Raw genomic sequence first — 16,834 nt, forward strand, 5'->3', positions numbered from 1 at the left:
AAATTTCCGTTACGCTCTCGAAACGCCGTTCGGTTTCGCAAAGTCCGGCCATAAAAACGGGCCTGGAGGACGATAAATATCTCCGCTGTCTTATGATCTCGATTTCGTATTGCTATTGTTATCACCGCTGTCGATCTGTTGTACGTTATTTCAAATTTTCGCATTTATGTTAAACTCAGTTATATTTCGTTAATTCAGTCTCGCTAATTTATGTCATTATTACTATTTCTTTCTAGAACTTGTTATTTCTTTCCCTTTATATTCTTTTCTATTATATTTCTTTTATTTAAATAAATTTGTTACATTCTCTTTTCTATTAAATTCGCGTAACTTATTTGAGTGTTCGTTTGTCGTGAGCGTTAAATCCCGTTGTGTTCGTCAATTTTCGTAATCACCGACCGCCTCGCATAAAATAATTCAATATCCTTTTCAACGGACCCTGCCCCTCTACCGTTAGGTGAGCTAGTCGGCCCGTGGCGAAACAGGCTAATGTTCTTCGCGTTATTCTGACGATTTTGCGAATTGATACGTGAAAGACCGTATCTGGCGCCCATCTTCGAGATTTCGAGACGGCCTTCGCTTCGCCGCGGCTCGCGCGAGAACGCCCTCCATCTTAGTTCCTCCGAGCGCGAGTATCTCTATCCGCCTTGTGTTTTTTTTGACGGCGTTTTCGCTCCCCCTCTCACATCCTCCCCTCCAACACCCGAGGAGGATTGAAAAATTAAAAATAAAAAGCGTCGCAATACATACATACATACATACATACATACATACATACACACACACACACATACACACACACACACACTCATACACATACACACACACACACACACACACACACACATACATACATACATACATACATACATACATACATATATACAGGCTGTCGCAAACCACCCGTATCAGCCGAATATTTCAAAAACTGAGCGCGGCAGACAAAAATATTTCAGACAAAAGTTGTAAGGTTTCAAGTAACGCATTAACATGGCGATATATCAAGAGACACGGTAGTGTCTCGCGCCAAGTTCATGCGAAGCATTAGCGCGGCACTCCGTGTATCTATACGCGAGTCGGACAGTTGAGAGTAACTCAGATTATCGGATTTCAATAACGGCTGAACAGATTGAATTCTTACTAGCCTTAATCGATAGAGTGGGTTTGAATTGTATAAAGAAAGTATCTTTATTTTTGTGCTGCGTGATCTATAAACGGAGATATCATAACGCAAAGTCGAAATATGAAAATTTTCAATTATGAAACGTCTTTATCATCATGGTCATCAACGCACATATACACAACACATAGAAAGAGAAAACGTACATTTCCTACTCTCGACAGAAGATTGCGCTAATGACGCTTTGCGATATTTGCGATATTAATGACATGTGTCATATGTGTCATTAGTGACATGTATCATTAACCGCATTTTGAGTAGTGATAAATAATAAAGTGCAAGTTAAATAATAAATAATTAAATTATTAATTAAAAATTCGCAAGAGCCAGTAAGGTATGATAATTGGAACGCAAGGTAAATAAATATATCTATTTTACAAGCCAAATATAAATATATATAATATAATAATAATTATATATATATATATATATATATATATATATATATATATATATACAGGGTGAGCCATTTTAATTAACGCACGCAATTATTTCGGAAACAAAGCATTTTAGAGAAAAATGTTTCAGACAAAAGTTTTATGGTTTCGAGGGGGCCATAAGATGGTATCATTGGTTTGACACTGAAGAGTCATTTGAAGGTCACGTGAAGGTCACTTCAATTTTTTTAAATGGAATACCCTATACATTTTTGCACACTCTTGTAGCTTATCTCAAAAGCTTTCCAAAACACTATAATTAAGTACCTTTTCGTTAAGTACTTTTTGAGTTATGAGGCTTGAAATAATTTCTTAATTTTACATAAACCGTAAAATATCTTGTAAAATATTCATTTTTCGATTATCTTACCTTAATACTTTTACGTACAAAATAATGAGAGGAATCAATTGGTGTAAAGAAAACACATAGTTGTTTTTAAGAAAAAATATGGAATTGTTAATTGCAAATTACATATTTTTTCTTCAAAACAACTATGTGTTTTCTTTAGACCAATTGATTCCTCTCATTATTTTGTACGTAAAACTATTAAGGTAAGGTAATCGAAAAATGAATATTTTACAAGATATTTTACGGTTTATGTAAAATTAAGAAATTATTTCAAGCCTCATAACTCAGAAAGTACTTAACAAAAAAGTACTTAATTATAGTGTTTTGGAAAGCACTCGAGATAAGCTACAAGAATATGCAATGACAAATAGTAGGTTCCATTTAAGAAATTGAAGGTGACCTTCATGTGACCTTCAAATAACTCTTCAAGGTCAAACCAATGATACCATCTTATGGCCCCCTCGAAACCATAAAACTTTTGTCTGAAATATTTTTCTCTAAAATGCTTTGTTTCCGAAATAATTGCGTGCGTTAATTAAAATGGCTCACCCTGTATATATATATGTATATATGTATATATATATTCATTTTTAAGAATTATACGATTTGATTTTTTAATATAAAAAGATACTGGATCACAATATTTTCTTATGATTAGCAAATATATATAATATATTTACCAGTTATAAAAATATCTAATATAACAAACTAAAAGAGAAAAACGTATAACGCTGTCGTACGTATCGAGATATCGAGACGCGAGTAGCGTCGAAAATTTATATGCTCTTTATGTATCGAGCGGAAAGAACGAATTGTCAACTAACAGCGTAGCGCAGTGGGTAAGGCGCCTGATCAGTACGCTGCGTGTCGTTGGTTCGAATCTTATTTTTGAATTTTTTTATCTTATTATTGTGTATACATACATATTTTTATTATTTTAGCAGACAAATTAGTATTTTAATTATAAAATATATTTAAAAATCATTGAATTTATTTATTTACTATGCAATGAGAATTATGAATAATAATTAATTTCGAGTTTTTTATGAAATAAACATTATTTAATTATAATTCTCATTGCATAGCAAATAAATAAATTCAATGATTTTTAAATATATTTTATAATTAAAATACTAATTTGTCTGCTAAAATAATAAAAATATGTATGTATACACAATAATAAGATAAAAAAAATCCAAAAATAAGATTCGAACCAGCGACACGCAGCGTACTGATCAGGCGTCTTACCCACTGTGCTACGCTGTTAGGGTCCTCACAAACGAAATTGCATAGCTGCATATGCATAGCATAAGACCATATGGACCAATGAGCATCGAGTATTAAATCGCCATATTGATTTACATAACATAATACTCGATACTCATTGGTCCATATGGTCTTATGTTATGCATATGCAGCTATGCAATTTTGTGTGTGATGGCTCTTAGTTGATAACTCGTTCTTTCCGCTCGATACATAACGAGCATATAAAGGACCCCGCACAAAACCAATGGAAAAGTGGGCCCAGTCAAATTGGCTGAAATTTTAGTATGATGAAGTTCAGACTGTCCTGATCAAAAGTCTCAATGGCCACAAGTTCAGAAAATGCCCAGTTTCCGAGATACTTGGACTCAAAGTGTTGAAATCGACGATGACAGTTCATAAATGAAAAAGCCCTATTTTCAAAGCTTTGCTACACGTCTGAAGGTTCTTCTGATATGTATCAGACAGTTTTAGGATGGTCAGCATGTTTGAAGATATACATGTGTATGGCAACGATATATCTATAGTAATATTTAAAAGTACGTTTTTTTGTAGCTAAGAATGTGCTCTATCACATAGTGTTATCGTACTTTTTTTATCTGTGATAGTTTCCATTGAAATAAATAGGAGGCATTAGTTTCGGAGTGCTCCTAATAGATGGCTCGGATAATGGTGTATCTTCCCAGATACGCCTACTAATATTCATCCATGGGTACATACACACACACACATTCTTTCTCTTTTACAGAAAATTGCAGAAAGTTTAAATCGCATGGCAGCTGCAACAGAATTGCGAAATAAATTATATGAAAAATAATTAATGTTACAAGAAATGACATTAGAAGTATTAGACAAAGCAATGGAAGCTTTTATAAAAAAATAATTATTTGGTACTTTTTTAATATATATAAATTATAATTATTAATAATATACCTGTTATTATAAAATATTCAATAAAATATATTAATTTCAGAGATTTACTTCATATTTTACTTTATTTAAGTTTATATATTACGCAATCCAAATTGCGAACGAAATATTTGCCTCTATTTGCTTCTCCTTGCTTCTATCATTCTGTTATCGTTAATATGATGCTCTACATCTTCTGCACCGGCTAATTCCTCAGCTTGAAGTCTAATACGTTCACATATTCGAATATTATTTAATAATATATTTCTTTGTTGTGCTTCAGCTTCACCTTCTTCATCGATATCATATTCTACATGCATTAAATTGGCGTGAAGTCGCATATTATGTAATACAGCACAAGCTACTGTAATATTTGCTGCCATAATAGGATCATAATGTAATACACGATGTCCTAATAAACATCTCCATACATTTTTTAATAGTCCGAACATTCTCTTTACGCAGTTTCGTGTGGAGCTATGACACTGAGTACAGCGTACTTCTGCACTTTCTGCTGGCGCATTCAGGATAGGAGTCATGAGACATGGTTATAAAGGATATCCTGCATCACCTTTTTATTTTAGAAAATATTTATTACGCATTTACAGTACATATTATAAATGAACTAAATATATAAAATAAATAAATATATATATATATATACTGGGTGTTAAAAAAGTCTGGACACGATCGAATATCTCGATAAGGAAGAGTTTTACTAGAGTGTTTCAGACAAAAGTTGTATGGCTTCGAGGGGGACGTAAGATGGTGTCATTAGTTTGACCTTAAAGAGTCACCTGAAGGTTACGTGAAGGTCCAACTTTTTAAATGGGACACCCTATATACTTTTACATATTCTTGTAGCTCATCTCAAGAGCTTTCCAAAACACTATAATTAAGTTAGTTTTCATTAAGTACTTTCCGAGTTATGAGGCTTGAAATCATTTCTTAATTTTATATAAACAATAAAATATCTAATAAAATATTCATTTTTCGATTATCTTATCTTAATACTTTTATGTACAAAATAATGAGAGGAATCAATTGGTGTAAAGAAAACACATAGTTGTTTCGAAGAAAAAATATGTAATTTGCAATTAACAATCATATTTTTTCTTAAAAATAACTATGTATTTTCTTTACACCAATTGATTCCTCTCATTATTTTGTATATAAAAGTATTAAGGTAAGGTAATCGAAAAATGAATATTTTACAAAATATTTTACGATTTATGTAAAATTAAGAAATTATTTCAAGCCTCATAACTCGGAAAGTACTTAACGAAAACTAACTTAATTATAGTGTTTTGGAAAGCTCTTGAGATGAGCTACAAGAATATGTAAAAGTATATAGGGTGTCCCATTTAAAAAGTTGGAGGTGACCTTCACGTGATCTTCAAATAACTCTCCAAGGTCAAACCAATGGTATCATGTTATGTCCCCCTCGAAGAAATACAACTTTTGCCTGAAACACTTTCTAATGAAACTCTTCCTTATCGAGATATTCGACCGTGTCCAGACTTTTTTAACACTCAGTATATATACAGGGTGAGTTTTAATGGTTGTGTCAATCTTTTTATCATGCGGGAGATTACCGATCGCAATTTTAATAAATTGATCGATACATAGATGTCAGTTAAGTGGATCGAAGGCCGAAATATAATATATACAATTAAAGCAAGTTAAAAGCTGAAATTATGTAGTATGGATTTATTATTATTGTTAAAGCTACGCACTTATTATTATTATTATTATTATCATTATTATCATCATTATTATCATCATTATTATCATCATTATTATCATCATTATTATCATCATTATTATCATCATTATTATCATCATTATTATCATCATTATTATCATCATTATTATCATCATTATTATCATCATTATTATCATCATTATTATCATCATTATTATCATCATTATTATCATCATTATTATCATCATTATTATTATCATTATTATTATTATTGTTCTTGTTCTTGTTCTTGTTCTTGTTGTTGCTGTTGCTGTTGCAGTTGTTGTTGTTGTTGTTGTTATTATTATTATTATTATTATTATTATTATTATTATTATTAAAGCTACGTATACATATTTAATATATTAAAGCAGTAAGAATACATATTTAAAAATTCAGTTCAAATTTAACACTTTAACGTTTTATGTAAAACTTTATTTCAAATTCCGCATTTATTTTTATGATGAAAATTTTTATTATTGTTATACGCTAAAAGTATGTAGTATTTCTGCCTTCTTGAAATAAAATCACGCAATTGTTCCACAAGAAATACATTCTTATGAAACGATTGCGTAATTTTATTTTAAGAAGGAAGAAAATTTTTTGCTGCATATTTTTAGCACATAAAAGAATAAAAATTTATCACAAAAATAAATGCGGAATTTGAAATAAAGTTTTACATAAAACGTTAAAGTGTTAAATCTGAATTGAATTTTTAAATATGTATTTCTTCCGCTTTAATATATCGAATATGTATAATAATAAATTCCTAATTTGATCACAGTAAAATAATAATAATAATAATAATAAATATAATAACATATATTTAATAATAATAATAAAAATAATAATAATAATAATAAATGCATAGCTTTAATAATAATAATAAATCCACACTACATAATTTCAGCTTTTAACTTGCTTTAATTGTACACATTATATTTCGGCCTTCGATACGGTCGATTCAATTAACTGACATCTGCGTATCAATCAATTTATTAAAATTGCGATCGGTAATCTCCCGTATGATAAAAAGATTGACACAACCATTAAAACTCACCCTGTATATACGAGTATATATATATATATATATATATATATATATATATATATATAATACATATATTAACTATATTATATATTAACCTACCCAGTAAGCAAAATGTTAACAAATTGCGTGCAAATTGGCAGCAAATTTAATCAAAATTCCACACCAAATCCAAAGCCATCTGTGTCCGCATTAAGCTCGTGTTTTGCTAGCAAATCTTGCTGACATGTTGACGTCAAATTGTCGGCAAAAATCGAGCAAGATCTGCGCGCGCGCAATCTGACAGCATATTGATAGAGACTCTCAAGGGAGAGTCTGGAAAACGTCCGCCATTATGCAGCAAACTAGTAACTTTTCTAGGAAATTTTGAAATAATGAAACTCGCGTATTAAATACAATAAAATTCTATTTATTTAACATTACAATGCATTGCAATGCATCGTTTTACTGTTATAAGATCTTTTTTTAATTGTTCTTTTTTTATTTGCTATTTTTAGTTTAAATATGATATATTTAGATATAATTTTGCTTCTTAAATTGTGGCAATCTATAATATTGCAATTAATTATTGCAAATTTATTTTGAAAATATTGTTTTAAATTTATGTTTTTATTTTTCACGCAAGGAAAATAACTTCTAAAAATAGTTTCCATGTTTAAAAAAAAATCAAATATATATGGTTTAACAAAAAAAAGCGTTTCTTTTTTATAGCATTTAAGTAAAACAAAATTATTATATTTAAAATTTTGAGGGTTTTGTGAACCAACAGACAATATGCAGTTATTACAAGAAGTCATATTTTTCTTAATATTTGCAATTATATATCCTGCTATATTATACAGTACATTGAGTTCAATATTATGAAATACAATATTACTATTTAATGAAATTGGGGAAAGTGGCCTATTACAATGAGCACTAATACTTTGTTTTTTGGTTGAATTAGAATTATTTAAAAATTCTGTTATCATATCACTGTCATCTTCATCATAATTACTTTTCTCTACTGTCTTAATATATTGAGCGGTTGAAATAAGTTTTAAGTTATTTTTAAATTGAAGCGCAGTAGGAGTAACATTTTTTGAACGTATAACTGAAAAAAAATTTTCCAAGCAATCCTGCGAAAATCTACCTGTTAAAACAAATTTAAATGCTTTATCATTAAGTAAATATTCTGTTAAATGTAACATTGAAGTAGTTGATATAATTACTCCAGTTTGCACAGGTTTGTAATGGCCCTTTTCACCAATTTTTAAATTTTGAAAGAGCTTAATAACTTCTAATAAAAATAATCGAGATTCCTCATATTTATTTTTATTATATTTGCTTAAAGCTAATGTTAGACTACGTGAAGTCATAAGGTCAAACCATTTAGAAATAACTTCAACAAACCATGCTGTTGTATTTAAATCTAAATTTGATTCTTCGTTCGCTAAAAAATAAAGCGATGAACTTACATCTCTACTAAAAAGATTTTTTGCTTTACATACTTTCATTTTATTGAAATGTCCGCTAGGTTGTACATCATCTTTATTAATTTTTGGAGTTAGTAAAAAATCTAAATTTTCTTGTAAAGCAACAAGATGATCAAAATGTTCCCACTTTACAAGACGAGATGTAAGTTTATATTTTTCTTGAAATTCAATAGGAAGTTCAATAATTTTATTATTAGCTAAGCAACATTTTAAATTTTTTAAAATATGTGGAACGTCCGCAAAAAAATATAATTTTTGTTGTGGATTTTCTGGATGTATACAATAACATTTACATGTGGAATATCGGCCGGCATATATATCAAATGCTTTCCACATTGCCATATTTACAGGTCCCATGTCAGAAGTAACACTATTTATAAACAAATCAATTGTATGAGCCTTTTTAATTATCTGCAATATTATAGGTTTTAATAATGAGCCATCATAGCTATTGGAGGTAAAGTAATATCCGACAGTTTGTTTCCATCGGCTACTTATACCAGCAATCATAAACACTAAAGCATGGGTAGCATGCACATTACCTGTTTTATTTAGTAAAGTTGTATTTCCAATCATAGTATGAGTAGAAACATCATATGAAGTTCCTGGTAAAATAGCCATTTCATCAAGAGTAAGCATACATTCTTTGTCATTATTATCTTTAAAACCATCTACTTTAAGTTTTAAATACTCAAAAATTTGATCATCAATTCCATCATTAAATTGTAGATGTTCTAATCTTTTTCGTAAAGTTCTAAGACATGGTAATGGTATATTTTGTTTTATCAATTCCTCGTAACCGTTATTTCCACATGTAAATCTTAATTTTAATGCTTTTTTTATTGTCGCAGAAGACCACTTTTTTATCTTTTTCCCGTCTCTTTCCAAAAATTCAATCTGATCACTATTAAAAACTTTTTCTAATATATTTGTATGTTTATTCATATTTCTTAATTTTTCCTTTAATTTTTTTAATTCAGCTAATTGTTGTCTAATTTTATTTTTCATAACTTTTTGTATTTTTATTGAACGTTGATATTTTTTTACTAATATATTTCTGTTCGCGATCATATTTACATTTTGGAAATTTTGACTTACTGCTATTGTTGATCTTTCGATTTGATCTTCTACGACATTCATAACTTCATGTTCATTTTCATTTTCATTTAGATCTGCGACATTCATAACTTCATGTTCATTTTCATTTAGATCTGCGACATTCATAACTTCATGTTCATTTTCATTTAGATCTGTGACATTCATAACTTCATGTTCATTTTCATTTAGATCTATGACATTCATAACTTCATGTTCATTTTCATTTAGATTTTCTACAATATTTATAGCTTTATATTCATCTCTGTTGTAATTTGGATCTTTTTCCTACAAAATAAGAAATGTCACATTAACTATTTTACTTTTATTTATAAAATGTATTTTAAAAAAATATTTTATTTGTCTTACCTCTACTAATGATTCTGTCTTTACTAAATAATTTTGAAAAAGAGTAGGTATTGCGTTAGATTTTAATTTTCTTTTACCATCAACACGAGTTGTTTCCCACATGTTATCTGGAAAATGTATCTATAAACATAAAATTTTTATTATATTTTTATTTTATTTTTTTTTATTAAAAATATATTACACATATGTTATTTCTTACTTCACATATGTATGCATTATCACTCGGTGTCCAATTTAGCCTTGAAACGCATGTTGCCCATAATGCTTTTCTTGTTGGATTTTTAGGAAAGCGTTTCATAATAAATCCTTTTTGGGAACTATTAAAACATTGTGACACGCAACAACCCATCATTGTTACTCTGTACGTATAATTAGACGCATAACCTCGAATATAATGAAAGGTGCATAATTTCAGTTGATCAAAACTCATCTAAAATGTAACATCTAGTAAATTTGCTGCAAAATGGCTGCACCAATCACGAAGTGAACGTTACGTTTCCAGACTCTCCCTTGAGGGTCTCTACATATTGACGGTAGAAACCGAGCATGATCTGCTTTTGACCAAAGTGCAATACAATTTAATATTACAGAATAAGTTTTATTGGTAAATTATAATTTTCTTTTCATAAATAACTATGAAATGTAATGTTATATCGTAGTTATATCTCACGTAGCAAATTCTCTTTCAACTTAATTAAATTAATAATAAAGTAAATTGTGAAAATAATTAAATTTAATTTATAAAATTGAGACATAATTTATATGATAATTAAACTCTTGCTTTTTATGCTTCAAATAGGATAATTTTCCATTTATCCTGTTGATTCTAATCAGTTTAATATTCTCATATTAGGCTTGTATGAGATATCAAAAATTAAACCAATAGAAATATACTTTTGATCTTTTATTAATAGCCACTAGCAGGCTTTATATCTACTTCTAACAGAAATTTGATTGCGAGAAAGCGTGCATCGCGTAGCGGAAAGCGAAGGAACTATTGAATCAAGGCATCTAAATACCGATTATGCAGGTTTTGCTCGGTTTCTGCCACCAATCTGCCGTCAAATTATGCGCGCAGATCTTGCTCGGTTTTTGCTGCCAATTTGACGTCAAGTCATGCAGCAAGTTTTGCTTGCTTTTTGCTGATAATTTGTCATTAGACTTTCCTGCACAGATTTTGCTCGGGTTTTGCTGCCAACTTGACGTCAAATTTTGTGTGCGCAGATCTTGCTTAGTTTTTGCCGCCAATTTGACGTCAAGTAATGCAGCAAGCTTCGCTTGCTTTTTGCCGCCAATTTGTTGTCGGATTTTGTCAGCAAGCTTTGTTCGGTTTTTGCCGCCAATCTGCCAGCTTAATCAGGTAATAACTGTTGGATATATATTACATTTGTATTCTATTATAAGTAAAATAGTGCGTATGCTGCCATCTATGATGATGCTAAGAAAGAGAGAGAGTACACGGCGCAACGCAATAAAAGAAAATCAGTTAGTTAGTTAGTTAGTCGTAATCTACAAGCGTAACCCGAATGTTATAATAAATATCCAGTTAATACGAATTGTGTGGTTCATTTATTTAATATAGAAGCTTATTCAACATGGTAGCAGAGCGTGGTTGAATAGAAGAAAAATAAAGAAGAAAATTTTTTTATGAACTGACGTATCAAAAAGAATAAAAAAATGTCGTACGTAAAAGTGGATGATATGGTTATGGCAATATTCGATGGAAGTGATTATTCTAATTGGAAAAAGAGAATTTTGAAGTTTTTGGAATTTAAAAAATGCAAAGAAGTTGCAACAAGAGAAAAGGTTAGTAGTGATGGAGAACCTGACTGGAATACTGCAAATATTAAAGCAGTGAATTATATATATAGCTCGATTTCAAACAAACAACTTGAATATGTTGGTGATATAGATTCGGCATCCCATACAGCACAGAAAGGTTGCAAATATATTGCAGAATAATTTCATTGAAACATTGCAATATTGCAAATCGGTTGCGAAACTTTGCTGCAACATTGCTGTAAAGTTGCGGCAACGTTAAGATGTCCGCTTTTTGTAATATTACAACGAAATGTCGCAGCAATATTGCAATGTAATATATTTGAAAAAATGCAACGTTGCTGCAATCATGTAGCAATATTGCATATAAAACATTTTTTTGAAATAATTCTTGATACATGAATCTTAAAAGTTTATAAAAAACATAAAATAAAAAAATCTTGATATAAATAAAAATTTATATCTAAATATATATATTTAGATATGACTTTACAATATCTTATCTTGAATACAATCATTACAAACTTTTACTTATATCAAGATTTTTTATTTTATATGTTTTTATAAACTTTCAAGATTCATCTATCAAAAACTATTTCTTCCAATGATTTTATTTAAAATAATATATTGTAAAGTCATATCTAAATATATATATTTAGATATGACTTTATAATATGTTATCTTGAATAAAATCATTGCAAACTTTTACTTATATCATAAGTTTTTTAATTTATGTTTTTATATACTCTTACAATGATATAAAAGAACAAACATTAATTAGAATTAATTACATATTTTTATTTAAAAATTGTTAAGATCCATTTACATATGTGTGTATGTGAAAAATACATAGAAATAATGTACAGAAAAACAAAAATAAAATATGAAATAAAATGTTCTATAAGATAATAAAAAAAATATATATATTCAATGAAGAAAAATCTGTTTAATATTCTGAATCCCAACGAGGAATCCAGATTATTAAACAAATTATTTGTTTAATAATCTAGATCCTTTATTAGGATTCAGAATATTAAATAAATCAAGTTTATCAGAAATTTAACTGACACAAGATAAGAAATATAATTACTACATTAATCCTCTGTAGGCCTTATATCCACTTTAAATGAAAATTCAAATACGAGTTAGTTAAGTTTGGTGTCGCCACATAGCAGCAAGTAAAGAAACACATGTTATACATTTTCGCTATGTTAAAATGTTGCTGCAACATTGCCAAAGTAATAGTACAAAATAATATCTACAATATTTCTGCAGCATTACACTGCTATGTGCAATCTTGTAACATTAAAGCAATGTTGATGCAAGCTTCTGTGCTGTATGGGATATGGAATTATGAAAAAATTTGATCAGATGTATTTGAAAGAATCGGCTTTACAAATTGTGTGTAGAAATAACCTGGAAAACATAAAGTTGAAAAATTTTTCTGAAGTGACGACATTTTTCGACGAATTTGAAAAAGCAGATTAATGAACTTAAAGCGGCAGGAGCTAAGATTACAGAGCAAGAAAAGTTAAGATACATGTTAAAGGCGTTACCACACTCGTACAGTTACATCGGAGATTTGATGGATTGCATTAAAGGAAGAAGAGAGAAATGTGGACTATTTGAAAAGCAAAATAAAATTAAAATCGCTGGAGGAGAAAAATCCAAATGAAAAGACAAACGAAGAAAATAATATTAAGTCAAATGCATTCACGACGGATACAAGGAAATGTCATAGGTGCGGCAAGCCCGGCCATCTACAAAAAGATTGTTATCAGCAGAATTGCTATAGGTGCGGCAAGCCCGGACATCTACAAAAGGATTGTTATCAGCAGAATTTTATGGATCAGCGAGGACGCGGCGGGTATAATCGAGGTCGGTCCCGTGGTCGAAGTTTTTATCAACGAGGCAACTACCGAGGAAATTACAGAGGCGCTGCGAATACATCATCGAGTCATCATGGACATCAAAGTGAGCAGGCCAACAGCGGAAATACGTTTATTACGGAGATAAATGCGTCTGAAGTAGGCAACATTTTTAGGCTAAATAAAAATCAAGTAAGCTGGATACTAGATAGCGGTTGTACGGACCATATAGTAAATGATGATAGGTTATTTAGTGAATATGTTGTTTTAAAAGAACCGACAGATGTTAGGTTAGGAGATGGTAGAATATTAAAAGCGATTAAGATTGGTAAAATAATTACAGATTTTGAACTTTTTAAAAATAGATCAAAAATAATTTTGTTTAATGTTTTCTATGTTAAAGATATGAAGCAAAATTTAATTAGCTACTCTAGAGTCACAAAGAAAAATAAAATAGTTTCATATGATAATGTTTCAAAAATTTATAATCAAAATAAGAAATTAATAGCGATTGCTCATAAGAGAGATAATTATTTATATTATATGACAAGTTACATAAAAAATTATAATCAAAACAGCGAAGTAAATTCTAGTGTTGTTAAAAATGATGATAATGAAAAAATGTCTTTGAAAGAAAAATGGCATCGTACACTAGGTCATGTTAATTTTAATTATTTGAATATTTTATGCAAAAATGAATTATTACAGGGTTTGCCAAAAGAAGTAGAAACAGAATATATGAAATGCGCAATATGTATAGAAAGTAAAATGCATAATTTATCTTTTGAAAATAATAGGAAACATGCTAAGGAAATTCTAGAAATAGTTCATACTGATTTGAACGGTCCACATCCGACAGAAGGTTATAGAGGGGAAAAATATTTCTTAACATTTATAGATGATTTTAGTAAACTGGCCAAAATATATACAATAAAGTCAAAGTCTGATGTTTATGATTGTTTTGTAGAATATGTTAATTTGGTAGAAAATGTAACAAGAAGGAAAATTAAAAATTTAAGATGTGATAATGGCAAAGAGTATTTAAATTCAAGTATTTATAAATTTATTAGAGAGAAAGGTATACGTATGATTCCATGTCCACCTTATGTGCATGAGTTAAATGGAGTAGCTGAGAGATACAATAGAACTGTTATGGATATGTCTAGGTGTTTATTAAAAGAGGCAAAGGTTAGCAGGATGTATTGGCCAGAGATAGTACAAACAGCAGCTTATTTGAAAAATAGAACCTTAGCTTGCACTATTGAAACAAAGACACCGTATGAAATATTTTTTAATGAAAGGCCCAGTGTAAAATATTTGAAATTGTATGGAAGTAGAGTTTATGTTAGAGTACAGAACAATTGAGAAAATCAAAGTGGGATAATAAAGCAAGTTTAGGAGTATTGTTGGGATATACAGAAGTAGGATATAGAGTGTTGGTAAATAATAGAGTAATTAATGCTAGGCACGTTGATGTGATTGAAGAAAATATTAAGCTTATAGGTTTTAATGATAGTGAAAACAATGAAAGCACAAAAGATAAATCTAGTGAAGGGAGTGAGAACGAATCCTATCATAATAGTGAGTCAATAAAAGAAAGTGTATCTGAGCAAGTTATAACTGATAAAGTAAGAGACAAAGATTGTAATCAAATAAATCCAAGACGTTCAAGTAGAGAAAAGAAACCAAACAGTCGTTATGTAAATGATGATTTTGTTTCTCAATATGTCTATGTAAATTATTGTAATGCGATGGTACCTAGTTCATTTGAGGAAGCGATAAAAGGCAGTGAAAACAAAAATTGGCAAAAAGCTATGGATAATGAGATGGAAAGTTTGAACAAAAATAAAACCTGGAAACTTGTAGAAAAACCTAAAGATAAGAAAATTATTGATGTAAAATGGATATATAAAAAGAAAAATGAGAATGTTTATAAAGCTAGATTAGTAGTTAGAGGGTTTCAACAAGAGGAATATGTAGACAATATTTATTCGCCAGTAGTCAAAATGCAAACACTTAAAACATTATTAGCTTTCTGTTGTCAAAATGATTTTATAATAGAACAAATGGATGTAGAAACGGCTTTTTTAAATGGAAAAATAATGTCTGAAGTTTATGTTAATCAGCCTAAAGGTTATGAGGATGGTACAGGTAAAGTTTTTAAATTATTTAAAGCGTTGTATGGTTTAAGAGAAAGTCCTAGAATGTGGTATGAATGTTTTAACAAAATGGAAGGTTTAAATTTTAAAAGAAGTAACTATGATTATTGTTTATGTAAAATCTAAAGATAACGAATACATTTATATTTTACTGTTTGTTGATGATATGCTAATTTGTAGTAAAAGTCAGGAAAGAATTCATGAAATTAAAGAAAGGCTATCAAAAAGATTTAAAATGAAAGATATGGGTAAAGTAAGAAATTATATAGGAATTGATATTGACTATGATGTAAAGAAAAATGTGATGAAGTTAAGCCAAACTAAATATATTGAATCGTTAGCAGAAAAATATAATTTAGAAAATGCAAAGTTATATAATACACCAATGGAAATAAATTTAAAGTTAGAACCTGCAGAACCAGTGAATATGAATATTCAATATAGGAAAGTGATAGGTGAACTTTTATATATTAGCACAAGTACCAGACCAGATGTTGCATTTAGTGTAAACTATTTAAGTAGATTTCAAAATTGTTATGATGATACTCATTTTAAATATGCACTTAGAATTCTAAAGTATTTATATTTGACCAAAGATGTAAAAATGACTTATAATAAAAATGAAAAGTGTGACATAATTGATTGTTTTGTCGATGCATTGGGCAGGTGATACTGTCGATAGAAAGTCTACGTCTGGATATGTTATAAGATTGTTCGGAAATGTAATTTATTGGAAATCGCATAAACAGAGTTCAGTTGTTAAATCGTCAACATTTGCTGAGTATGTTGCTTTATCGGAAGCTGTAACTGATGTAAATTTTATATGTGAAATGTTGAAAGAAGCGTTTAATGTAAATGCGAGTAAACCTGTAAAAATATATGAAGATAACTCAGGAGCGTTAATTATTGCAAAGTGCGGAAATTTTTCTAAAAATTCAAAACATTGAAGTACAGTATCACTATGTTAATGAAAACTACGCAAAAGGTCTGATTGATATAATTAAAATAGAGTCTGAAAATAATATTGCTGATATTTTTACGAAGTCGTTGTGTAAAGCTAAGTTTGTAAAGTTCAGAGAAATGTTAAAATTAAAAGTCTGAATCTAAAAGAGAATTAGAATGGTAATAAAATAAAATGTAAGGAAGTGTGTTGGATATA

At 29.3% G+C, this 16,834-nt stretch overlaps 2 protein-coding genes across 3 annotated transcripts in view; one reads left to right on the top strand and one right to left on the bottom strand.

Annotated features, from left to right (window-relative positions):
• The window catches only part of LOC145962956 (uncharacterized), a 176,882-nt gene that overhangs the window by 100,520 nt on the left and 59,528 nt on the right, over nt 1–16,834 (top strand). The gene's annotated exons all lie outside the window — the stretch shown is intronic.
• LOC145962972 (uncharacterized) lies at nt 8,674–10,593 on the bottom strand. The gene is made up of 4 exons (XM_083084509.1): nt 10,069–10,593; nt 9,870–9,989; nt 8,948–9,788; nt 8,674–8,775 (listed from the first exon to the last, which is right to left on the bottom strand). Exons 1-4 carry the CDS (start codon nt 10,297–10,299, stop codon nt 8,750–8,752), a joined length of 1,218 nt encoding a protein of 405 aa, XP_082940635.1. The 5' UTR covers nt 10,300–10,593; the 3' UTR covers nt 8,674–8,749.

Source organism: Camponotus vicinus, unplaced genomic scaffold, assembly GCF_025532165.1.
Source record: "Camponotus vicinus isolate PSW18456_S1 unplaced genomic scaffold, iyCamVici1.0 SCAF_12, whole genome shotgun sequence".
Lineage (NCBI taxonomy): Eukaryota > Metazoa > Arthropoda > Insecta > Hymenoptera > Formicidae > Camponotus > Camponotus vicinus.